Genomic DNA, 26,177 nt, shown 5'->3' on the forward strand with positions numbered 1-26,177 from the left:
GCTCCTAAAAGTGCCTCTAAAGGCTCTGCGAGCTCACCAACTCTCAGTGATAACGACTAATGTGATCTACCACGTTGCACTATGCTATGAATACTCCACATACATTGGCACTGTGTACACACCAGAATGAGGTATTCATTATCAGATACTGGACTTGCTGAACGTCTATGCTATGGGAACTGATTTAATGGCATACTATAGTTCCATCGGTATTAAGCTGTTGATATACTAATGCTTTCAGTTTTGGTGGGCTGGGGCAGGTTTTATACTATAATAGCCTGGCCACCCTGCCACTAGGTAGGTGTTTGCCGCCGTTCCTTCCCCCTCCACGGGTGATCCCCTATGTGTTCGCATTATGCAGTTGGGTACGGGGCAAGACTAGGGAGGGTGGGTGGGGTACTATCTCAACCTAATTGGGAGGTTGTAGTGGGAGCGGGGTGGATACTGGGGTTCAATGTATGTATCGATGTTATTTGTTTTGTTGTTATAACTAAGAGGTTTGTTCCTTGTGATTGCATTGACGCTGGGTGTGGAAAGCACATTTCTAACGGGCTGTACTCTGAACATCAGCTGACTGTTCCCTCTGTGATGAACGGCAATAAGGGGGATCGTGGGTGTTGGCTACAGGTTCTTGATATGGAACATTAGAGGGCTGAACTCCCCTAAGAAAATCCGCCAAACTTTTGCATATCGGAACAGACATGGCACTCAAATTGCCTTTTTACAAGAAACCCACCTGACCAAGCTCACAGAGGTGAAGATTGTGCACAAGGGGGCTGGGTTTAAAATAGCCTCTTCATATTCCTCCAATGATCGGGTAGTTCTTATATTGGTTATAAAGGGCGTCCCCTTCACACCACATAAAATCCACACAGATGATGGGGGTTGCTGCGCTATGGTTCAGGGTAAACTTGGGAATTCCGTGATCACATTCATAATCATGTATGGTCCCATAGCAGATAAGCCAGAAGTTTTTCATAGAATGTATTACGCATTGCAAAATTGGCCAGAGACAGCGATCATGTGGGAAAGGGGATCTCAACACCTATTTGGACCCTAGACTAGATAAATCTAGCCAGCAAAGCATTCGCACACCTAAAGTGGCCCAAAGTATTAACGCTGCTATTTTGGAATTTGGACTGGTGGACGTCTGGAGGCTTCATAATAGCAAGGTGAGGGAGGGAACACATGCCACACCTGCACATAACAGCTGGTCAAGTTTAGATTACTGGCTCCTGAGTGAGAGTGCTGCAGATTGGGTGAGGAGCGTCGCCAGGCTTCCACACACACTTTCTGATCACAACCCGGTGCAGCTGGTACTTAATATTCCAACTATGATTCACTGGCCATTCACTTGGCGTTTTCAATCTTCAGCCCTACTAGATCTCATTTACAATTACACCATTCACAAAGCAATAATACACTAGTTTGAGGTCAACAGAGGCACAGTGGACAGCACGGTGACATTATGGGAGGCATTTAGGGTGACGATCCAAGGGGTCTGCATTGGCACTGCGGCCAACATCCTAAAAGACCTTAGAACTCAACTCACTAAGGTGAAGGCTGCCCTAGAAGAGTTAGAGAAGGCCTACACTATTCAACCGTCCCCTGATATTCTGGCACGAATACATGAACTGGTCATGGAATATGACATGCTAGCTGAATCGGAAATTAAATACATATCACGCCGCCATGTTGCGAGGAAGTATGGAGAGGGTGAGAGACCGAGCCGCAATTTAGCCGAGAAACTCAAAACACATGCAGCCCAACACCACATAGACAAAAAAACTGATTCCAGGGGAGTAGAGTATTATGCCCCGCTAGATATAGTAAAACAATTTCGGGACTATTATGCCACAATGTACACATCACAGGGAACAGGGTCAGAATCTGCGCTGGGGGAGTATTTAGATGACATCGCCTGTGCGTGGTTAGCTGATGGCCATCAGGAATATCTGAATCAACCACTGAGGACGATGTAAAAGCAGCGATTTCTGCCCTACCTAATGCAAAAGCACCCGGACCGGATGGACTAACAATAGAATTTTATAAAGGATATGCCGAATTCCTCACGCCATATTTACTAGAGGTATATGCGGAGGCACATGAGACTGGGATTCTCCCTCCCTCTCTTCGGCAAGCTTTAATTATCACCCTACTTAAGATAAACCTCCTGACGCATGCGAATCATATCGGCCTCTTTCGCTGATCAACCTCGATGCTAAATTACTAGCAAAAATCCTAGCCACTAAGCTCCAGCCACTGATGCCTTGCCTGATCCTGCCTACCAGTCTGGCTTCATCCCGGAGCGATCCACATCGCATAATTTGAGGACCATTTTTGCGATGCTGCATGTCCTCAATCCACAGCTCAACGCAGCGGCTGTTATGCTCGACGTGGCTAAAGCGTTCGACTCCATCGAGTGGAGCGATATGTTCTACATTCTCAAGCGAATGGGGTTTCCACCATTGTTCTTGGGCTGGGTAAGGGTGTTATACGCAGACCCCTTGGCGTGGGTTTGTGTGGGGGGACTGACGTCCAAACCAATCTCTATCAAACGCGGCACCCGTCAGGGTTGCCCCCTTTCACCGTTGCTATTCGCCATTGCAATTGAGCCTCTGGCATGTGTGATACGCCAACGGCACAGGGAAACTATACTGAATTTTAATCACAGACCAGTCGGTATTTCCCTTTATGCTGATGACATGGTGCTCTTCATTAGAGAACCTACTCAATATCTGGTACAAGTATTACGAGAATACATTAGGTTTGGACTGCTATCGGGCCTGAATATTAACTGGGACAAGTCATTGGTTATCCCTCTGACAGCAAACACTTCCCCTCCAACTATGGACTGCCCATTGATTTGGACGACAGAACCGGTAAAGTACCTGGGGAGTTGGGTTCACCGGGCCCCGGACGTCATGATACGAGAAAACTATGGGAGGGCATGCTTCTCACTGGATAAGCAAGTTGATACATGGATAGCGCTGCCGCTGTCCCTGGCGGATCGTATTGCAATCATAAAAATGGTGGTATTGCCACGTTTCCTATATCTATTTGCTAATATACCGATAACAGTAACCATAACTTTTTTTAATACTTTGCGAACACCTCTGCTCCGACTGATTTGGGGAGGTAAAAAAGCTCGGGTAGGCTGGACTACACTTGCACTTGACTAGGATAGAGGAGGATTTAGTGCGCCAGACCCATACATATACTTCCTCAGTGCTCAAGCGCAATATGCATATATATATGCCTACACCCCACATGTTGAAGTAATGTTTTAATCACAGTACTTCTGTGAGTTCCGGAAATTCAGAACAGTACAAAATAATCCAATTCATGTCTCAAAACAATATGCTGAAGCTTGAGATACGATCCCAATGAATTTTGGGTGAATCTATCACCCTTCTTCAGGGGAAATCTACGAACAAAATGAAATGAATTTATTCACTATACATATCATTCTGGTGAAAACAAAGATATAATTTGAAATCTAGGAGGGGCTAAGTGCCACAGAGGGATTAAAAATACTGCGATGTCAGGTAGAGAGTGAGGACTCATAACCAGTGACTAAGGAAACAGGAGGTGGGAGCGTGGCCGTACAAACAAGTGCGTAGGAAGCTGAAAAACCTCAAATCACCATGCTGTGAGACGACCCAGACACCGTGAATGCTATGTTAACCAAAACTACTCTACCTCAAATTGAGCGAAAAAGATGTCAATCTGGAGAATCAACCGGGTAAAACGTGCAAAATGTCTGTAAAATAAACCAAAAAATAAGTCTCCAGGTCTTAGAGAAATTGTGTCATGTGCACTGTCTAATAAAATGAGACAACTCACCAGGCGTATTGTAACGCTGTATTGCTCAACAGAGGGTTAAATCGCGTACGCTGCAGACACTGATCATGCGTGTCGAAATGTGCGGCAAAATCGAGGGATAGTTGATAATTGTGTCGTTGCCTATAACCGGAAATAAACAATGAGTAAGTTATTTGTCTACAAGCATATAAAAATATGTGTCTGCTAGCATATGAAAGTGCGTGTGAAAAAGCCTGAGATCACGCTAGTCGATTATGCCAAGTGCTGGAGCATTTACCTGTGCACTCGAACTGCCAGTGGACGCGGTCATACCGGAAGTGTATTAGCGAGCACTGAAAGCATGCCGCTTTTTTAAGTGGTCAGCTGACGGTGCTGACGAACCAGGGCTGGTGACATAGACACCGGTAAAGGACTAATGTTGAAGCTGAGTGTAAGGAGCGGCCAACTTACAATAGTGAAATGTGTTAGTGAAATAGTACTTAAAAGATGTTACAGTAGTAACAGAAAAAATCCCCGAGGGTGTGAATGTGAAAATAGAGATGGTTGAAGAAACAAAAATATACAAGCACTTAAAGGGAACCATTTTACAAAAACGACAACCATTGAACAACAGACTGTTTACTTAATGCAGTAAACGGTCTCATCAAACCAAAATGTAAAGTCATCATAAATAAATGTTGAGAATGTTACAATATAGCCGGGCAAACTTGGATTGTATTTCGTTCCATGGCAGGTAAATGCTGTTACTGAAGTAATAAGCTCATCCTAGTACAAGTCAATAAAGTTACGAGCATTACCAAAATTAACAGGATTAATACAAACTGGTAAATCGTATCCTCCATCACATTTTAAATGGATACCTTACAGGTGAACATTAATAAACATTGTCATTAAAACAGGTTGCGCAAAGCTCATCAAATGAACATCAGACACATTACAGAAGTTACATAGTTTGTAAATTACAATCCTAGAATGCGCAACTCATCCACATACAATTGTAATTATGCTCAGAGTCAATGGGATATGAGAGCTGTTTAGATACACGACAAAGATTCAGAGTGAGTTGATGAAAGGTAATCACAAAATTTCAAAGATCAATACTGCGGTGATGAACAAACACAATTAGTACAAGAGTAATGATCACAACCTTATACAATCTTAACTGTGGTCGATTTCAACACAAAGTTCTTGATATTGTAACAACAATTCCACATAACTGAAAGCATGACGCAAAGTAGCATAAGGCCATAACTATTACAACAGTAATAATTATAACACACAGATAGACAATGTAACTAAATTATACAAAAATGAAGACCTGCTACTGAGATTGAACCCCGTGGCTTGTGTGTGTGTAAAGAAAAGTAGTGATCATGAAAGACAGGAGAAGTGATAAGACTAAACCTACGCCTAGCTGTCGGTCCTAACTCCCAATATGTCAAGGAATCTATAGAAAACATGCAAATTCAATTTTATCGTTCAATCCTTTAGGACTCAAAGTGTTCAGATAGCGAATCCAGAAAGATTCCCTTTGGGTGCTAAACGTAGTCATATCACGGTCATTGTGTGTCTGTACAATTTCTAACACACTGAATCTCAATTGCGCTATGGAGTGATGTGTGTCGCACCAGTGGCTTGCTAGTGGTGAACTCAATGTTCTTGTGCGGATTCTACTCTTGTGCTCCGTGCTTCGAGTACGTAGAGACCTTTCAGTTTTTCCCACATAATACAAGCCACAAGGGCATCGTATAACATAAATGACATTTGATGTGTTGCAATTCGCTGTGAAATGAAACTTGATCTGTTTACCCGACCAGGGATGCGACATGGACGTGCCTGTAATAACATTATTACAATGGGAACAGTTATAACACTTTAACATGCCCTTAGGTGTCTGAATATCTTGAGATTCGCGTTTCTTTAAAAGTTCCTTAAGATTGTTAGAGCGTTTATAGGCAAAGATCGGAGGATCTTTGAAAAGGTTCCCAAAATCTGGTTCTGTTTGAAGTAAGTCCCACTTGTTCAATATGATTCTTTTGATTGCAGGCGAGTGGGTTGAGAATTTAGACACAAAAACCTCCCGGGTTTGTGGAGTTTTTGATCGTTTGATCAGTAAGGAGGATCTAGACACCTGTTCTAGTCGTGTCACAGAAGCCTCAACTATTGTACTTGGATACCCACGTGTCAGAAACTGTTGCTTTGTTTCTTCAAGAGTTGTGTGTAGTTGAGAGGTGTCTGAGGTAATACGCTTGATTCTGGAAAATTGTGAGTATGGAAGGTGTCTCTTCAGTGATTCAGGATGAAAACTACTATAGAGTAGCGTGTTGTTGCGATCTGTCATTTTTTTAAACAGTTTAGTAATGATCTTATTGGACTTTAATTCAATGTGTACATCCAAATATGAAATAGAGTGGCTGTCTAATGTGTAAGTGAACTGAATCCTAGAATTATATTCGTTCAACAAACTTAGTTTGGTCTCCAAAGCCTGTCTGTTACCATGCCACATGATGAAAATATCGTCAATATAGCGACGATATATAATTAGATGGTCAGTCCACTCAGTGTCACTCAAAATGTGTTCTTGTTCGAACTTCATCATGAAGATTTTCGCGTAGCTGGGAGCTCCCGCAAAACCCATGGATGTACCATGTGTTTGTAGGAAGTATTTGTCATGCCATTTAAATTAACTATGGAACAGGCAGAAGTGTAGCAGTTCAAGAAGAAAAACTTTATTGGCTGAAATATGTCCCATTTGCAATAAAGCCCATTCAATTGCTTCGATCCCTTCAGTATGAGGGATCGAAGTATATAAGGAAACAACATTTACCGTCAACAACCATATTTCATCATCAGCAGGCAGTTGAAGATTATTCAACAGTGTGAGGAAATGAGTTGTGTCTTGAACATACGTAGATCCTGCTTGTACAAATGGTTGTAGAAATTTATCTAAATATTGTCCTAGTGGATCATGAATAGAATTGCACCCAGACACAATAGGGCGAAATGGAGGGTGAATCAGACGCTTATGAATCTTAGGAAGTGCGTATATGAATGGCCTGCGTGGGTACTTTGTGTACAAGAAGTCCAATGTTTTAGAATTGATCCATCCCATCTCTTTGGCATGTGTAAGTATTGCGGCAAGGGTGTTTTGAAATTCTGTCGTGGGATCCTGATGCAAAGGTAAGTATGTGGATTCATCTGACAGCATCTCATTGATTGAGGAGTCATAGAACCTCGTATCCATTATTACCAAAGCTCCCACCTTGTCTGCTGGAAGGTATGTTAGTGACTTGTCGGCTCTCAAACGTTTGAGTGCTATTTTATCCTTGGGTGACAAATTGTGTTGTTTTTTAGAAGGAATATGAGAATGCGTTAAATCTTATTTCACCAGCATCTCAAACGTGTCAAGAACCTTGTGTGAAATAGGGGAGATGAAAGTACTTTTGGGTCTGAACTCGGTGTATTCACTATCTGTCGACACTAAATCTGCTTGACTCTGAGTAGAGAAGAAGTAGCGTAATCTCAATTTCCGCATGAATTTGTAAAATTCTATTTCCGTTGAGAACGAAGTAGTGTGGTGTGTTGGAACAAAGGATGTTCCTTTATTCAAGACTGCGATTTGTGACTCAGATAGTTTAGTGGAAGAGATGTTCACCACTAGTGTTTTTTCTGTCTCCTGCCGGAGGTCGATGGTTTTGAGCTTTCCCCTACCTCTGCGGGTCTTGGAGTGGCTGTCTCTAGCGTGGATTGCTCTGTTGGTGGATTGTTGGCCGCAGGGCTGGTCTCTAAAAAAGAGACCTTTGTACTGGAGGTAGATGGTACTGATGAGGACCCTGGGTCTACTGAAGAAGGTACAGGAGGTCTAGTGAGACGTGTGTCGCTAGCAGAGGCTACACTCTCCTCGGATGAAGCATTTCCAGGTTTTGAATATGAACGTTTTTGGGCGTACACCTCCGCCCAGGAGTAAACTTCATCCAACTTGTAGTCAATTGTGTCACGCCTGAACTTGCGCACCTTGCGCTCATGTATTTCTTTAGCGTAACCATCTAATTTGTTGTTGATTGCCTCTAAGGAGCTGGACCAATCTTCTCCTGTCATACGAGTTTTTAGAGAATTTTGCAACTCACTAATTTCTTGTTCTAGATCAGCTAAGACAATAGAGAGTTCCTCAACAATCAACAAGATCAGGTCTAGAGAGCATTTATTTAATATGGAATACCACTTATCCATGAATTTATTGTTGAACAAAAAATTCATGGATAAGTGGTATTCCATTTGGGAGCCTCTGCGTCAATTCCTGCAGCAACAAGCCATGGCCGACCCTCAATCTGGAGCAGATTAATGTTCTCCAAGGGGACGTTCTATCAGTCCTGATGTATAACAGAGTCGTTGATCTGATATGTACACCTTTTGTCCCCCTGTGTTGAACAATTACAGGTTGATTTTGTGTTCGTAGCATTTACACATGGAAACGTTATATCAGTCCTGATGTGCGATGGAGATGTTGATCTGATATGTACTGCATCTGCCCTCTGGTGTTGATCAATCACAAGTTGTTTTTGTGTTAATGGTTTCTCTAGATGAGCTGCTTTGCATGGTAGCGATGCTGCTTAACTGTGCTTGAAAATCAATAAAAAAAATAAGCAGTTTTGTTATAAATGTTACAAATGCGATAAATACCACTTCACATTGGCCTTCAGTGTATCTCCACAAATCATCTTGCTCTAATTTACATCCTATCCTTTTCCACTTTTTCTTCACTTCTAACATCTCATTGTGTACATCTCCTAACATGTCAGGTGTTTGCACTGATACACAAGTAAAGGCATTTGCATTTTCTGCAAATTCTGAGTTTTCATTTGTTTCCATTAGCCGTGTGGTGCTCTTCATAGCACAATATTTAGCAACTGAGTCTGCAGATCTATTGCCAGGTCTAATGATGCCACCACCATTCTTATGGACCACACATTTTACAACAGCTGTTTTTATTGGCAAGTTCAAAGCATAGTGCAAATAAAGAATGTGAGGTCCATTGTGAATTGGTGTCCCAACAGAAGTCATGAAACCCGCCAGTGACCACCACTTGCCTGAATAACGCACTGCTCAAAAACAATTTTGTCTATAAGTGTAGATTGTACCACTTAATGGATTGGCTATGCCGCAAGCTCTAGTCATGGTAATCATTTCAGCCACTTGTACTGAAGTTACACTGCACAGGTATGATGCCTTCATAGCTTATCTCTAATTGCAAACTATATCTGCGACTCATAAACTTGTTGGACATCTCTCAAACATGAACCATCCACAAATAACACCAAATCAGCCAAATTGAGTGGTACATCTTGAATATCAGGCCTCGGCTTAGTGCATAATTTTGTTACATCAATGCAATAATGATCAATATCAGTCACCTCGTCATCACTTTCAACTCTTGGCAACGGTAAACGAGTAACCAGATTCAATATTTCATATTTTTTGATCGATAGATTTTGAGCTGCCAATATTAATTGCTCATATTTAGTCAATTACTGTTTGTTAGATGCTGGATTCTCGTGTGGGTTAAAAGTGTCTCCAAGGAATGAGGCACTAACACATGCAACATATGACCGATAAGAATTCAATCTGACTCAGCCTGACCTATGACAATGGTTGTCGCTGCTGTAGATTTTATACTTCGAGGCACTGCAGTGGTAACTGACTCAACGGTTATAGAAAAATAAGCAATAGGTCTCTTTGCATTGCCATATTGTTGTGCAAGAACAGAAAGAGATCACTCTTCTTTTTCATGACAGTATAAACAAAACCCTTTTTTGTAATCAACTATTCTTAACGCGGGTGCCATATACAAAGCCTATCTTGGCTCCAGGATGGCTTTCATGCATTTGTCAGTCAAAGGTACCGGATCGATGACATTACTATGAGTCAACTTTTGCAATCAAATCAAAGGTTGGAAATCAACTGGCAACAGTAAACAACCATTCCTAGAAACCCCTTACTTCTCTCTATGTTGTTGGTGGATTCACTCTCAGAATAGCAGAGATGCAATCCTTAGAGAACGTCCTCATTCTTTTCTGAATTTGATGTCCTAGATATGTAACTTCTGTCTGACGATGCTGTAATTATGTAGGTGAAACTGTATGCCCATTATCAGTCAAACGATTCAATAGTGCAATGGCTTTCAACTTACAACCCTCTTTTGTGTTTGCAGCAATCATCAAATCATCAATGTATTAGGCTAAACCTAACTCACAAGCAGCCGCGGCTGCCCTTAGGGGGTGCTAAGGTGTCAACCCGATGCCTCCCTCTGCCACTACTGCTTTGTATATTACAGCTTTTGTATGAAAGCATACAATCTCACTGGACATTTGTTTGCCTTAAAAAGCTGTAATATTACCTTGCCAGCAGAAGAGGGCTTCACTAGATGTATTGCACGTGTCAGGTGGGGGCTGGTACAGCCTGGCCTCACACATACACAATACATATCTGACATGATGCACTAGCATCACGCAGTGCAACATGTCAGGTAATGGATCTTCAGGGCTTGTCAATCACATGCCATCTTACCCAGTCAGAAGGTAGAATAGAGAAAGGTCTTCCGCTGCACCTTCAACCCTGTTCCAGCTACTGATTGGGTGGAAGCTCGTGGGGGTGCCTCTGCCTGGCCTCACACATACACAATATATATCTGACATGCTGCACTAGCATCACACAGTGCAACATGTCAGGTAATGGAGCCTCAGGGCTTGTCAATCACATCCATCTTGCCCAGTCAGAAGGTAGAATAGAGAAAGGTCTTCCGCTGCACCTTCAACCCTGTTCCAGCTACTGATTGGGTGGAAGCTCGTGGGGGTGCCTCTGCCTGCTGCAGACAGATGGGAGATGGATTTGTGGGCCTGCCCAGGTGCGTTTTTGTGTTTAAAAGTATGACTTTGTGTTTGTCTGTGTGCTGGGGAGTGCATGTGTGTGTGTGCGTGAACGTCTTTGAGTGTGTGCCTGCAAATGAGTGTGTGTCTGCATGTGTGTGTGTGTATGTGTGTCTTTAATAATCCACTAGCCACCATCTGTATCCAGATCTTTTAAAGCACTTGGGAGAAGATAGAAGTACTCTTGGATACCCATGTGGTATCTTTCCCAAACCAACACCTTATTTTTAAACCTGAATGCAAAAAGATACTAGCTATCCTTGTGTAGAGGAATGGTGACAAATGCAGTATTCAAATCAACCACTGTGAACCATTCTGCATCTGCTACAATCGGAAACAAAATCACTGCTGTATCTGGTGCCACAGGACAACATGGGGCTACCATCTCATTCATCTTTCTCAAATCTTGAACTATTTTCCGTTTCCCATTAGCCTTTCTCAAACGTAGGTGTAATATCTTCCTCATCTTCATGAGAAAGTCTATATTGGGGAATATGTGGTTACACATCATCTGATTGTATACTAATTTGCACTGGCATTGCACCTTTTTAGAGCCCAACACCTTTTCCAATATAATTCCAAATCTCCCTTTTCACTGTGTGTCTTAAATCTGGAGGCAAGTCTTCATCAGTGAGAACAGGGATTAAACCATTTCTAACTTCTTGTGATTTCATATTGATGTCAAAATCAGGATCATTAATTTGAATGTAAACACCATTCTATGTACAATAAATTACACAATTTAATTTACACAATAAGGCACAACTCAACAGATTAATTGGACTGGTTTCATTAAGCATGAATTGAATTTCAATTATGGCTGAACCTGTTTTTAATGGAACATTTGCTGTCAACCTATTAACCACTTATTTATTTGAAATTCCTATGACTTGGACTTCCTTTCCAGAAAGGGGTAGGCTTGGAACTTCCAATGGTCTAACTGTGGATTGGGTAACACCTGTATCCAAAAATCATACCGGGTGGCCATTTACTTCTCCTTCCACAAATGGTTCATTCTGGTCTATCTTCAGGACAGCACTAGGCATGCCATCCTCCTACCCTTTCAGGCACTATCATTGTACCTGAATCAGTCCTTTGGACACTTGGAGAGTTGCCACAAATTGTAGGAACGAATCCCTAATCACTGATTTTCTCACTTAGAAACCCTAAGCTGAAATTTGATATTCTCTGGAAATTCAGTTGTTCCATTCTGCATCTGAGATGCAGGAAGTGGAGCCAATGGCATAGTTCTGTAGAACTGCCAGTATTTTGCGCATTCTGCGTTGAAGCCAGTGGTGCTGTGACTATTGACCTACTCATCCCATTCTGGACCATGCGCATTATATTCTGTTGCACAGGGTTCCTTTGAGGTATCATTTGTGTCTCGCCTGCTTTTGACTTTAAAATAAATGTATTTTTTTTCTTATTATTACCTTCTTTACTACAAATGTGGCAAGCTCCATATCTTGCAATACCACTGTTAGTAAGATTATTCAAAACGTTGTCTCTACCTTGAAAACCACCACTTCTTAGAGGACCTTGAAACTGTGCACCACCTCCTTGAGGTACTTGCCCTCCTTGCTGAAAGAATTCAGTCTGTGCCAACATAAATTTTTCCCTCAAAAATGTATTATTAGACTCACATTAATTACTATCAAATTTGCATAAACTAAGATTTGATCCAGTGACTTTGCTTGTCAGCACATCACACTTTCCTAAAGCTGCGACCTCAACTCCAGATGCATACGCCAACACAAAAGCTAAAACAAAGCCCGATATGTCTTCACTGGATTTTCTGTTCAACTGTATTGCACGTAAATCTATGTCAATTTTTCATGTTATGCCTGAACAGACTGATATGTATTCTGTGTTCTCATGATTTTTGACTAGTTAACCTGTTTCACCAGAACCTTTCCCTTCAAATGTTCAATTACCTTACAGAATCTTTCATTGCCATTGATAAAGGCTTACAACTTGGTGGATCCCTACAGGGGTCTTCATCTGACCTCATACATTCAATCCATACATCCATTTGTAGTATGATTGAAAATAATACATCCAAATCTTCCCATAATACCTTTGACAAAGTTTCAGTTTTTCCACTTCAATAGACCATTTCTCAGGTTCTTCTCTAAGTTTTTGATATTCCCATGTAAAAGTCCATACACCCTGTCTATTCCAAGATACAGTAGCATAAGCTCCTCCTGGCTCTTCTTTCAAAGGAAATTCTCTTTACACAGTATCAGATTCAGACTCACTCATAACTCTCTTTCCTTCATTTTTCAATGGCTTTGAAATCCTTCCATGCATGTACATTTCCACATTCTCCTAATTGCAGATCATTTCAATCGTTCTTTTTACATTCTCTCCCAGCTTTGTAAGTGTTTCTTTTCTCATTTCATTTTCTGAATCTATATATATTATTGGTATATTGGTTGAGATGGTGGTTTTCACTTTCTCAGTGGTTCTGTTTTATGGGAAGACAATTTTGACTGAATTCCTCCTGGCTAATGTATACTTGCCTTCAATAGGAGGTGCATTTACAGAACAATACTTAATAGGGGAAGTGATCATAGTATAGTCAGAACTACTTGGCAAGGTAACTGGAGAAGGTATTGTAATTGTAATTTCAGGCCATTTAATGACAAAATGCATTTGGATAAAAAAGTAAGGGATGATATGAATTCTAAGTGTGCGGTTCGATGTATAAGTCACAGAGCGTTTTAAGACATTTTAATGGATCAGTAAGGTGAATTGATTTTGGATTTTCTTGCAGACCACCAACACAGAGTAAAGCCTGTGGATTAACAGTCTATCAGCTTCATCTTGCTACACCTGATGCTGTGAACTAGAGAGCAGGGCCAGAACAGCAGCTATAGAAAGGGATTGACTGCGGGTAGCAGTTACTACTCCTGGAAACCCCTAAGTAGCATTCTGCTACCTGCCTTTGTGTCTCACCCCCATGCCACTCATAGATCACTACAAAAGTGAAGATGGGTCTTTCATAGGATTCGGATAAAAGGGGGAGTCTTTGGTGTGATCAAACAAACGAAAGGGGATGAGAGTCTCCCCCAAGTGATTGCCACTGGTTAGATAAATTGCAAGTATTCATCTTGTCAACTTTTGTGCATTTGATGTACTGCCCGAGGTGGCATGGGTGAGGCCTGATGTGGTCCAGTGCTCACTGTGCCACTGGGACCAAGCTGTACCTGGCTGATGAGCCCTTAGCAGGGAGAAACCCTTCCTACGTTGCTTGTGTTCCAGTTCAGTGAGTGTCTGGCCTGGTGGTTCAGGCTGGGCTGTTGCCATAAGGAGCAGGGTCAGAGCTGATTTGCATACGGCTAGATCTGAACTGAGGTGGCATGGTTAGTAAAAGAATGATGAGTTAGATGCTACCCGAGTGATTGACAGTGGTTAGACAAATAGAAAGCATTTGGTTTTGTTTAAGGTTGAGAGGGTGGGTCTGCCTTATGTGTGAGATGAGAGATGGCTCTTCCTTATGTTTGTGATGCAAGTGTGGACCTTTGGGATGAGAGAGTGTGTTGGATGGGAGAGGGGCCTAATTTAAGTTTGGGATGAGTGGGAGGGTCTTTGGGATGAGACAGTCTTTCTTTTGTCTGGGATGGGAGGGAGAGTCTACCTTATGTTTGCGAGGTGGATCTTTTTTGTGTTTGAGATGCGTGGATGGGTCTACCTTATATTGGGGGTAAGAGGGTGGGTCTGATGTAAGTTTTGATGAGAGGGAGGTTTTGCCTGAGGCTGGATCTGTCTTATGTTTGGGACGAGATGGCTGATCTGCTTTATGTCTGTGATGAGAGGTTGAGTCTACCTTGTGTTTTGCATGAGCTGGTTAATCTGCCTTGTGTTTTTCTTCCATTTGTTTGGGATGGGAAGATTGGGGTACATTATGATTGGGATGGGAGGATTGGGGTACATTATGATTGGGATGGGAGGATCGGGTACATTATGTTTGGGATGGGAGGATCGGGGTACATTATGATTGGGAGGGAGGATCGGGGTACATTAAGTTTGGGATGGGAGGATCGGGGTAAATTATGTTTGGGATGGGAGGATCGGGGTACATTAAGTTTGAGATGGGAGGATCGGGGTAAATTATGTTTGGGATGGGAGGATCAGGGTACATTATGTTTGGGATGGGAGGATTGGGGTACATTAAGATTGGGATGGGAGGATCGGGGTACATTATGTTTGGGATGGGAGGATCGGGGTACATTATGATTGGGATGGGAGGATTGGGTACATTATGTTTGGGATGGGAGGATTGGGGTACATTATGATGATTGGGATGGGAGGATTGGGGTACATTATGATTGGGATGGGAAGATTGGGGTACATTATGTTTGGGATGGGAGGATTGGGGTACATTATGATTGGGGTGGGAGGATTGGGGTACATTATGATTGGGATGGGAGGATTGGGGTACATTATGATTGGGATGGGAGGATCGGGGTATATTAAGTTTGGGATGGGAGGATCGGGGTAAATTATGTTTGGGATGGGAGGATCGGGGTACATTAGGTTTGGGATGGGAGGATCGGGGTAAATTATGATTGGGATGGGAGGATTGGGGTACATTATGTTTGGGATGGGAGGATTGGGGTACATTATGTTTGGGATGATCGCTGCAGTGAGTCTAGGTTCTGAATCAGCTCACAGTGTTGTCTGTCGCAGCTCGCCTCTGACTTTTTATGCATCTGCTTTCAATATATGGGAGTGATTTCAGGCAGCAAACAGGAATAATAATATGTATAGCATTATCATTCCTGTTCACACAACAGAGCTCACGCCGAGCCCGTTATTGCTCTATGATATATCTATTGCCTATTTAGAATGTTGTGTCCTTATTTTTAGCAAAGGATGACATCAGCCTGGCCGCCAAACCCGATGAGGCGGTGATAGACGTCGAGGCAGACGCTGCGCCCTCCGGAAGCAGAGTGGGCCCCCTGAATCTGGTAAAACATTTCTATATTGCAGCGATGGCTGAGTGCCGGCGCTGCCGGCTGTGTCAGTGTGTGCGTCTGGGCGCATTGTTGTACTTGATGATCGATAATCGTGTAAAAGGACTGGTGATGATGAATGAATGCGGATAAAGCCATGTCAGACGTTTGTGCTGAACAGCAATGCGTTCTTCCTTTTTCACAGCCCTGTTGTGTTATTATCACGTCATGCCCACCTTTCCACCGACATTCTTGTGGATTAAAGCGTGGGAAAAATGTTCTTTCTGTCCCCTGCAGGATATTACCTCCCACCTAAATTTTCATTTTAAATGAAGGTGTATATCTGATAAAAAATATACACACTCTCTGGCATCAAGATGATGAAGGATTAGACTGCATGTTTGAAGGAGCTCCCCTGACGAAGGGCGCTTGTAGCCCGAAATGCATTGGGTCCTTTTTAAATAAATGCTGCTTTAAACGCTGCTTTAAACGAACTCTTGCATTTGTCATGTTTCAGCAAGAGGTCCGGATGGGCACAGCTTTAACAATAGGAAATTGGAAAATGGCATAATTACCCGTGTGTGGATTAAAGAATATTGTGGATGAAAAACAGAGGCATAAAGAATTGGAATACGTGATTAAACATGGCGGATGGCGGTGAAGGATGCCAAGCGTTTCGCTGATTGAAGCGACCTCAGGGCTCCAACTATGCACAGGACCCGGAGCGGCTCTTCCGTCCATCTTTCTTTGGCGCTGCAAGTATACGTGTATGCGGTTTCATGCCCGCGGTCATGGTGAAGTTTGCGGGCTGATTTACTATCAGCAGAGGTAAAAACGTGCCGTTGCTGTGTGAGGGACAAATCAACTCTTTTTTTGATACTGGTTCAGATGCTCAGGTTCTAAACATCCGCTAATAATCGCATGGGTGCTGTTATTTGAGCAGTGCAGGTGCAGCCTGTGGACTCGAGCATCCAGCAGCCTCAGTGGCAGGAGCTGTTGTCATCACTCTAGCGCGCCTGGAGGCGCTTTAAAAGCTGGCTTGGTTCCCGCAGCGCAGGGACCCGTTATTTGAGCAGTGCAGTGGTGGTGCCGCCCGTGGACTCTAGCATCCAGCAGCCTCAGCGGCAGGAGCCGCGGTCATCATTCTAGCGCGCCTGGAGGTGCTTGCTTCTTGCCTGGGATCGCTGTGCTCTGTGGACTGCGCACTCGGGGAGGCCGCCGCTTGACATCGCTATCCGGGACTGCGAGGACCAGGGTGCTCGTTGGTCTTTGATCGAGCACACCTGTGAACTCTTCCCGGCCCCTCCCCCTTTCCTAATATTTGCACAGCATAAGAGCCCCGCCCCTACGCGCCAGCGGAACGCGTCCGGGGCGAAGTGCGGGCAAAGAGCGGGCCCTCTGAGGCCCTCAGAGGCACGAGGAGACCGGACCGGGGAACCCCTTCTTCTTGCCAGTAATCGCGAGTTCTGATTCAGTTGATTGCATTATTTATCATGGCCGAGACTTTGTCCACATACACGCCCACAATTATTGGTGGTATAAACAAAGGTACATTGGACGATTATTTTACTAAGGCTGTTGCGGCCATTGGAAAGGAGACTATGTTAGCTGAACGGAGGGCTGAGCGACGTCGGTCCATAGAATGTATAAAAAAATAGGATGCCTATGGATAACCTGCTGCCTACTACCCCTTCTGAGATAAGTCCTCCCACTCTTACTCAGGAGGCATTAGCCATTGACAATGTTCCTATGTTGCTCCGAGACACTGAATCCCCACCTGATAAATTTAATTGTCCGTATGTTTCCACTGACTTACTTCCCTCCAGCACTTCTACTAAGGAAACTGATACGATTATTGTTCCTACTCAATCCGTGGTTAAACCCACTAAAAAGAAGGTGGGGAGGGTTGCGGTGCCTAAAGCTCCAAGGCCCCCTCCCACTAAAAGAAGAAAGAGGTTAGGTGATCCGCCAAGGGATAAGATTAATCATTCTGATTTTGGCAAAGGACCCATTCATATTCTAGAATCTGTATCCTTGCCAAAGGTAACACCTATTTTATCCACAGTACACACCATGGCCACAAGTACCTCTACTTCATCGGTACCCTCCTTTTCTGACCCGATTTGTCCCCCGCATTGCCTAACTAACGAAGGTTCGATGGTAGCCCCTCTCGAGGGCATCGAACAACTGATAAGGTCACTCGTTTTACCTTTAATTGAAAGATTAAAAAATATTGAGCAACACTTAGGGGATTTAGAATTGGCTATCACTAAACACGCGGGGGTATTCAAAGACCACGTACATTCAGTCCTGCCCCCCCCGTGGTACCAATGTCACCCTCTATCCACACCAGGAAAAACGATTTGGTTGGTCTTGATAGCCAGTCTATGGCCAAATCTTCCAATATAGCCCATTACCACCAAGTACAAAATGATGTGGGTGAAACGATAAAGGAAGTACCTGACCCTACCCTAGGAATGATTCCAAATGCGAGGGGTGATATTCACCCTCTAGTTAGGGCAAGAGACCGACCAAGTCATCAAGTTGACTTACCCCCAGAAGCAGTCACATATGTGGTAGTGCTCACGAGAGTCCCGCTTCTGGAAAAGGGCAAAAAGGAAGGCTTCCATGAGCTTAAAAATAAAACCATGCATTGGCTCATGCTAAATAGGCCCCTTCCTCCTAATGTCAACGGGGAGATATTACATGTCCGGAGACTCCCTTGGTTGGGTTGTAGAACTAAGGATATTGAGGGGGACATAATTATCATTAATTTTAGAGACCCCAGAGCAGTTACCCACATTCTTGATTATCCTCTGGGTAATACTTGTGGCTCCATTAAACCCCGCGAATTGTTATACTTTTATCCAAGACCTCCAGTCTTTCACAACGCATATCCCAGGGCCCTACATACCCCCTTGCATTCTCTGTACCCTTTGATAACTATCATTATACTTATGCACCCATTCCCGCGGCCCACGAAAACGTACCAGATTGGGTCACAGTGCCGTTCGGGAGCTATCGACATGGCCCTAGGAGGGCCAACTACAGATCACCATTTACCCCCCTGGAAGTCGTAAACAGATTCGACGCCCTATCAGGCGTTGATGATTGCGATTGACAGAGGAGTCTCTCTAATAACGGGCCCTGTACTCTGGAGTACCAGGTTGTGGATACTGATCTGACTCCCCCACTGCAGATTTCTTCCCCGCAACAATCTACTCCCTCTGGGCTAGCTCTATTTTCACCTGACCCCTATGTATTGCCCCATGAACATGTTTCTGTGTTAGCAGAGGGACCAGCTACAAATTCACCCAATCCTGTATTCGGGGGGGAGAGGAAAAATGCGGTGGGTGGGCGCTTACTAAGACAGATCCTCCCGACACAGGTTGTCCCGGCCAGGGAACGCTCTGATACTGGGGTTCGGGCCCTCTCAGGGCCAGCACAAAGTATTCCTGACGAGATTGTTATAAGTACAGCTAAGGATTTGAGGTCGTTAGAAATCCTATCTTGGAACATTGCTGGGTTACCCAACAAGTTAGATTGCGGTGAATGGGCAACCTTCATAAAGAAATATGATATATGCATGTTCCAGGAGACGTGGGCTAGAGAGAACTATTGCTACCCTGGGTTTGCAACCTTTAATGTTTTAGCCAGATGGGGAGGGAAGGGACGCCCGTCCGGAGGTTTGTCAATATGGATTGGCTCCCATCTTGGCTGCAAGGCCGAGATTGTAGAAACCAATTCAGTTGACATCTTGTGTGTGGTCTTACGTTGGCCCACTGGGAAGGGCCTAACACTGGTAAACGTATATTCCAGACCGGTTGGAGTTGCGGGCACCTCAGGGACAATGGAGGACTTGGTGACATTCCTTGATTCTCTCTCTAGTTCAGTAACACTCCTGGTTGGAGGTGACTTCAACACCCAGTACGAACCATTCCCGATTCATCTAGATGAGGTTAGTAGCGAGGAGGATGATCTCTGGGATATTCCAAGTATTGCGGGTCCGCCGGTTAGGTCATGCTCACCACTCCTACTCCAAATAATAACAATGATCCTTGCAAACTCACTTAGAGCTTACAATGGCAGGTTCAAAGGGGACACACCTCCGCAACTAACCTTCAACAGATTAGGCCAGGAGTCTCGGATAGATTATATATTGATCAAACTTCAGGACTGGAAACTAGTTTTAGATTTTAAAATAGCCCCCAGGCTGGACAGTGACCACAATGGCCTTACCCTCTCCCTGGCTGCTGACGGATTTCTAAATGCTGCTGCCCCAGAAAATAGAGTATTCGCTCCAAGTCTAACCTTATCTAGCAACAGGCGAAAAATAAGGTGGGACAAACTCTTAGAAAAACCAAACTGCATTAGGACTATCTATGAGCTAGTGGCATCAGCCCTTGAAAAGGTGGGAAGACTTCTCCCACTACTGCCCTCGCCTGATGGGTGCCTCTCTCTTGGGGACATTCATCTGAATCTGTGCAATAACCTCGCTGAGGTATTGAACCCTGTGGTCCGGGACAGGAAAGTGAAGAGAGAAAGAGCCTCATGGTTCAATGCTAGCTGTAGAAAAGCCAAGGCAGACCTTCTCCAGGCATTTAAAAGTAAGGAGGCCTCATCGGTAATTAGGGAAAAGCGGGCTGCTTATAAGCTCCTTCTTGAAAATGCCAAAATAGATTGGGACTGGGAGAATTGGTCAGAAATGACATCTGCACTCAATGTCAGAGACCCTAGGAAATTCTGGCAAATAGTCAAACATGGCTCAGTCGAGCCAGTTATGGCTATAGAGGGAAAACATCGCGCCTGAAGTGTGGGAGGAACACTTTTCATCGCTCTACAGTGTAGCTGGGCTGGATCACCTAGGAACTCAGGTTGGGGCAATAGCCTCCCTAACCACTGATAACTCTTCCGCGATGGGTGACTTCAATTTGGAGGAATTGGAAATGGCAATTACTCGCCTTTCCTCGGGAAAAGCGCCAGGTCTTGATAAGCTCCCAGGCGACCTTTTAAAGCACGAGGTTAGAATCTGGGCCCCCTACCTCCTGGTATTGTTCAATGCCATCATCCACGGTATGGCGGTCCCCCCCACTTGGCTTGGGGCAGAGATCGTGCCTATTTTTAAAAGGGGCTCACCCCTACTCCCGGCTAATTATAGACCGATCAGTCTGATAGACGTCCCTCAGAAGCTTTTTGCGAGGCTTCTGTTGGATCGTCTCTTGGACTGGATCGAGGATAGGGACATCTTGAGCCCCCTCCAGGCCGGGTTTCGGCAAAAGACTTCTACCATGGACCAGGTCTTCAGGCTGTCCTTTTTATACTGGAAAACAATACAGTTGGAGGGTGACAGCCTCTATACTGTATTTGTGGACCTAAGGGCGGCCTTCGACCTGGTTCCACGTGGTAAGCTGTGGGAAGTGCTGGCTAGAGCCGGGGTGCCAGGTGATCTTTTGTCAATGATCATCCGCCTCCATACCAACACCTATGCTCAAGTGAGGTGTGGTAGGCATGGCTCCTTATCAAATAAGTTTCCCGTTGACAGAGGGGTAAGACAGGGGTGTGTACTCGCACCGACCCTGTTCTGCCTCTTTGTCAACTGGGTTATTGATCACCTTAACGAGGTCCCCAATTCCGACATCCCAAAGCTGGCGGGAAGGAGGGTTCCGGCAATTATGTTTGCGGACGATACCCTCCTTCTCTCCAAGTCGCCGATGGGAATTCAGCGTGTGTTAGATGGCTTTGGGGACTTCTGTAGAGAGCACGGTTTGGAGATTAACACTCTAAAGACCAAATTTATGGCCTTCAATCCGCCACCTAGGTTTCACCGTATCCCACGCATAGGGAACAACATGCTAGAACGAGTCAACACCTTTGAATATCTTGGTGTAACCCTTAATGAGAAAATGGGGTGGGGTTCTCACCAGGAGAAAGCAAGGCTGAAACTAGCGCAACACGTGGGTGGGATACTAAGGTTGGCGGGGAAGAATAGGTCGACCCTCAAACCCATAGGCCCTCCGCTCCACATTTACAGGGTGCAAGCCAGAGGAGCCGTTATTTATGGCAGCGAACTATGGGGACATAAAGTCTTGCCAAGTCTGACAAAAGAGGAGAATAGGTTTCTTAGGTGCCTAGTAGCCCTCCCACCCAGCACACCCCTAGTGCCATTAAGACTCGACCTAGGCATTAGACCCCTGGAAGAAGAATTGGCGCTCCGCCCTCTGATCTACTGGCGTAGATTGTGGACGGTGCCCGAATTGATTCACTACAGACAGGGCTTGCAGGAAGTCCTTAGTCTTCCTAATTCGGGGAACATTGCCTGGTTCAAATTTGTAAGGAATAGTCTGGTGGGCTTAGGCCTTGATGCTCTCTGGAACGACCCCCTGGATGCTTGCCCCAGACTCTCAAAAAAGGCCCTAACTAAATTGCATTACAACTCCAAGGCTCCCACATCCCGACCTTCCACAACCCTAGGGACTCTAACGGATCAATTTCTCTGTACTAAAAATGCCTACAGTTTGGAACTAACCCTAGACAATATTTACCCTGTATTAATTAGGAAGCTCTATCTACAATGGAGGCACGGGTCCCTGCCGATACGTGCACTCACTAGTCATTGGTCTGCGTCTACACCCAGCACTTGCCCGGCATGCAGAGTAAGCGACGAATCCGAGCTGCACATTATATTTTTTTGTCCGGGCTATAGTGAGGCGCGCAGAAAATGGATCATTCCCATTTGTAGGAATTTGGGTTTTACTAGGTGTCATGAAGCCTTCAGAATCCTTAAGAGTGAAATGGCTGCTCACATTGTGTTTGCTGTGGCCAAATTTCTGGGGGCTTTCTGGCATACGAGAAAACGGTACCTGAAAATGCTTACCTGATTAAACTTGCACTGGGCTAAATTGCACATGATTTTTTGTAATTAGCGGACATATAGTAATCTTGGTGTTTTTAATGTTGCAACCATTTTTAACTATTTTCTAACTATCCAATGTATGTTTTTAAACGTTTTTATATTTCTATTTTATGTACCTTTTATGGAGACTTTCTCCGAAATAAAGTTCTTTTGACTTGACAAAAAATATCAGTGTATACTTTGTGCATAAAGTTTGTGCAGCTTTTTCAATAATCCCGTATGCTTAGTCTGTGTTTATGTCTCGAACTGCACCACGGGCATAGCATAGGCCTCTGCAGCCCCTGGTGTGGGGAGGGGGAGGGGGGGTGTCAAACCCCCAGAGGCCCCAAACTTTTAAGGAGCCCACGTTCAACCCAAGACCAATGAATGTGGCGTCGCAGCTGCCCCTCTTCACGTCCTGCAGGGGGCCAGTCATTCTGCATTACGCTACTGATCTGCACATTTCTGGTGGTCGGATGCGGCCGAAAGATAATTGTGTTTTTGGGTGCGGGCGGCAGGTGGGTGTAATTCTATATGTTTCTGCAATAAATACGTGCTCGTTACCTCGAGGTTGTTGCTAAGCTGGATAGCTGGTGATCCCCCCCATAAGCAGCCCCCTGGTTCCGTCTCTACAGGCGAGCTTCCTGTGTGCCCCCCTGGGTCTGCTACGGGTGGGCGTGTCTAGTGGTCCCAAGAATGCATGAGAAAGTGAGCGACAGAAACCTCGGAACCATGTGGATGGACAGTCTCCCAAATTGCCTAAAGCCACAATGCAATAATGCGGGACAGGTCAGAAGGGCAGGATTGGAATCCTCCATTCTCTCTTTTATCTTGCCGGGCCCTTCACATTATGCTCCAAAGACACACCTTTACTAAACCTGAAACATTTATGGAAATTATTCATAATTCTGGCCCATGTATAGCTGAAGGGATATCTCCAGAGTTTCTCGGAGCAATTCCCCCTTCAGACAGGTGCTAGCTTTTAATTTCTGCTTTCCTTCAGAGACATACCTTAGAAGAGTGCCCAGTCTAACTCATGGGCATGACCACGTTTCTAAACCGAGGCTTACGCTGTGCATCTCACCCGCCATGCCTCATGGTAAGGCAGATTTCAAGATGTCACTTGTTTGGAAAATGTTGGAATTATGGCAAAAAGATAGAGTGAGAGGTCTGTGAGCGGTCAACCTATACCTAACGTAAAAAGACTTTTAAGAAAAGGTAATATCTTTGAAGATGGAGAAGAGGCATAAAAAAGGGTCTTTTAGAAGAATCAGAAGAGGGTTGACTCTGCTTTTCTTTGTTGCGGAGGAGGATAGGGATCAGAGCGAGCTCGTAAGTCTGAAACTGGGCTCAAGAACTCACCCCCTCACAGAGTCTGCCCCCCCTTACGACAATGCTATTAGTCAACAGGGGAGAGGAGTTGGCCTAACGGCTAGGGCGGTCGACCTTGAATCTAGGGAACTGGGTTCGAGTCTCGGCAATGACGCTGAACATCCTGTGATTCAGGGAATCAGAGCGAGCTCGTAACTCTGAAACTGGGCTCAAGAACTCACCCCCTCACAGAGTCTGCCCCCCCTCTGACGACAATGCTATTAGTCAACAGGGGAGAGGAGTTGGCCTAACGGCTAGGGTGGTCGACCTCGAATCTAGGGAACTGGGTTTGAGTCTCGGGATTGACACTGAACATCCTGTGATTCAGGGAATCAGAGCGAGCTCGTAACTCTGAAACTGGGCTCAAGAACTTACCCCCTCACAGAGTCTGCCCCCCCCCTCTGACGACAATGCTATTAGTCAACAGGGGAGAGGAGTTGGCCTAACGGCTAGGGCGGTCGACCTCGAATCTAGGGAACTGGGTTTGAGTCTCGGGATTGACACTGAACATCCTGTGATTCAGGGAATCAGAGCGAGCTCGTAACTCTGAAACTGGGCTCAAGAACTTACCCCCTCACAGAGTCTGCCCCCGCCCCTCTGACGACAATGCTATTAGTCAACAGGGTAGAGGAGTTGGCCTAACGGCTAGGGCGGTCGACCTCGAACCTAGGGAACTGGGTTTGTGTCTCGGCAATGACGCTGAACATCCTGTGATTCAGGGAATCAGAGCGAGCTCGTAACTCTGAAACTGGGCTCAAGAACTTACCCCCTCACAGAGTCGCCCCCCCCCTCTGACGACAATGCTATTAGTCAACAGGGGAGAGGAGTTGGCCTAACGGTTAGGGCGGTCGACCTCGAATCTGGGGAACTGGGCTCGAGTCTCGGCAATGACGCTGAACATCCTGTGATTCAGGGAATCAGAGCGAGCTCGTAACTCTGAAACTGGGCTCAAGAACTCACCCCCTCACAGAGTCTGCCCCCCCCTCTGACGACAATGCTATTAGTCAACAGGGGAGAGGAGTTGGCCTAACGGTTAGGGCGGTCGACCTCGAATCTGGGGAACAGGGTTCGAGTCTCGGCTATGACGCTCAACATCCTGTGATTCTGGGCCAATCACTTAATCTCCCTTGAATGTGTCCTTATGTAATGCAACTGGTGCTATGTAAAGCGCCCTGATACCCAATTCGGGTCAAGTTTGCGCTATATAAAACTCTGTAAAAAGAAAACTAAGAGGCAAGTCATTTGACATGTATACCTTAAATGTGGTCTAGGTTCTTAACATAAAAGGAGGAACTTTGTAGGCTACTAAATCAAACACAAGCTTTTGTGCAGCACATTCTGAACTCAAGGTGCTCTCGTGAGATAATGCGCACAAAGGAAGCCCAGTGAAATTAAGTATTTGCCTTGGCTCACACAGATTAGTCAAGCACGGAAGCTGGGACTGACCCCAGACTAGATGCCTCTCTTTCTAACATCAAAAAAAGTTAATACTTTGTCCTTAATTCTTGAAGGATGAGATTAAAGCTCGTGTGACAGGCATCATTCACATTTTATTTTTGGTGGTTTCACATATCGCAAACCTTGCCCAATTGCATAATAGCTCTTAACAATAGACACAGACTAGTTTATATATTTTTGTCTGGCCCAGGGAGATTTTCTAGGACTCATGGGATGTTCAGACGTGGTCAGGATTCAAACCAGATGATATCTGTTTGGCAGAGGGAGCCGCTAGGCCACACTGTCTCCCGTGAAACTTTAGCTAGTTTTGGGCTCAGGGTTCCCAGAAGACCTCAAACTGAACCAGAGGCAGACATCTGGCTCAAGTCGGGCTTGAATTTCATTGGTTCGCCCACCTCAAGTGCTGTGGCCACAGTGTGCTTGTGACACTCAAAGCTATGCCTCAGTCCTGAAAAAGCCAGTGGTGAAACGAAACTTGAGGGGGACCCTCCTGCAAAGTACTAAGGAAACCTCTTCCCATTTGCAAACCAGTTACCACCCCATCTCGGCGTTGGTTACTCAACAATGGTTTGCATTTGCGGTTGTAAAATATTGATACTTTCCTTCCCAAATTGGAAATGGGAGAGGAAAGCCCCTTTCATGCCCCCATCAATTTGTGATTCACAAACCATCATAAAAGTCCTTTTACAATTAAGACTTATAAAAGGGCTGTTGTACCCCCCAAAAAGTCTGTTTGAGGTATCAACCACT

The 26,177-nt window shown here is 44.7% G+C and overlaps 1 protein-coding gene and 1 long non-coding RNA gene across 2 annotated transcripts in view; one reads left to right on the plus strand and one right to left on the minus strand.

Annotated features, from left to right (window-relative positions):
* The window catches only part of LOC146812055 (uncharacterized), a 149,574-nt gene extending 145,388 nt beyond the window's left edge, over window positions 1-4,186 (minus strand). Inside the window, exons 1-2 of the long non-coding RNA XR_014966815.1 lie at window positions 4,103-4,186; window positions 3,847-3,966 (exon numbers count right to left, since the gene is read on the minus strand). This is a non-coding gene — a long non-coding RNA (uncharacterized LOC146812055). The remainder of the gene's footprint in view (window positions 1-3,846; window positions 3,967-4,102) is intronic.
* LOC146812054 (fer-1-like protein 4) overlaps window positions 1-26,177 on the plus strand; it is a 1,053,957-nt gene that overhangs the window by 798,660 nt on the left and 229,120 nt on the right. Inside the window, exon 30 of the mRNA XM_085619061.1 lies at window positions 15,621-15,721. Within this exon, the coding sequence (XP_085475187.1) occupies window positions 15,621-15,721 (101 nt within the window). The remainder of the gene's footprint in view (window positions 1-15,620; window positions 15,722-26,177) is intronic.

This window comes from Triturus cristatus, chromosome 7, assembly GCF_964204655.1.
Source record: "Triturus cristatus chromosome 7, aTriCri1.1, whole genome shotgun sequence".
Lineage (NCBI taxonomy): Eukaryota > Metazoa > Chordata > Amphibia > Caudata > Salamandridae > Triturus > Triturus cristatus.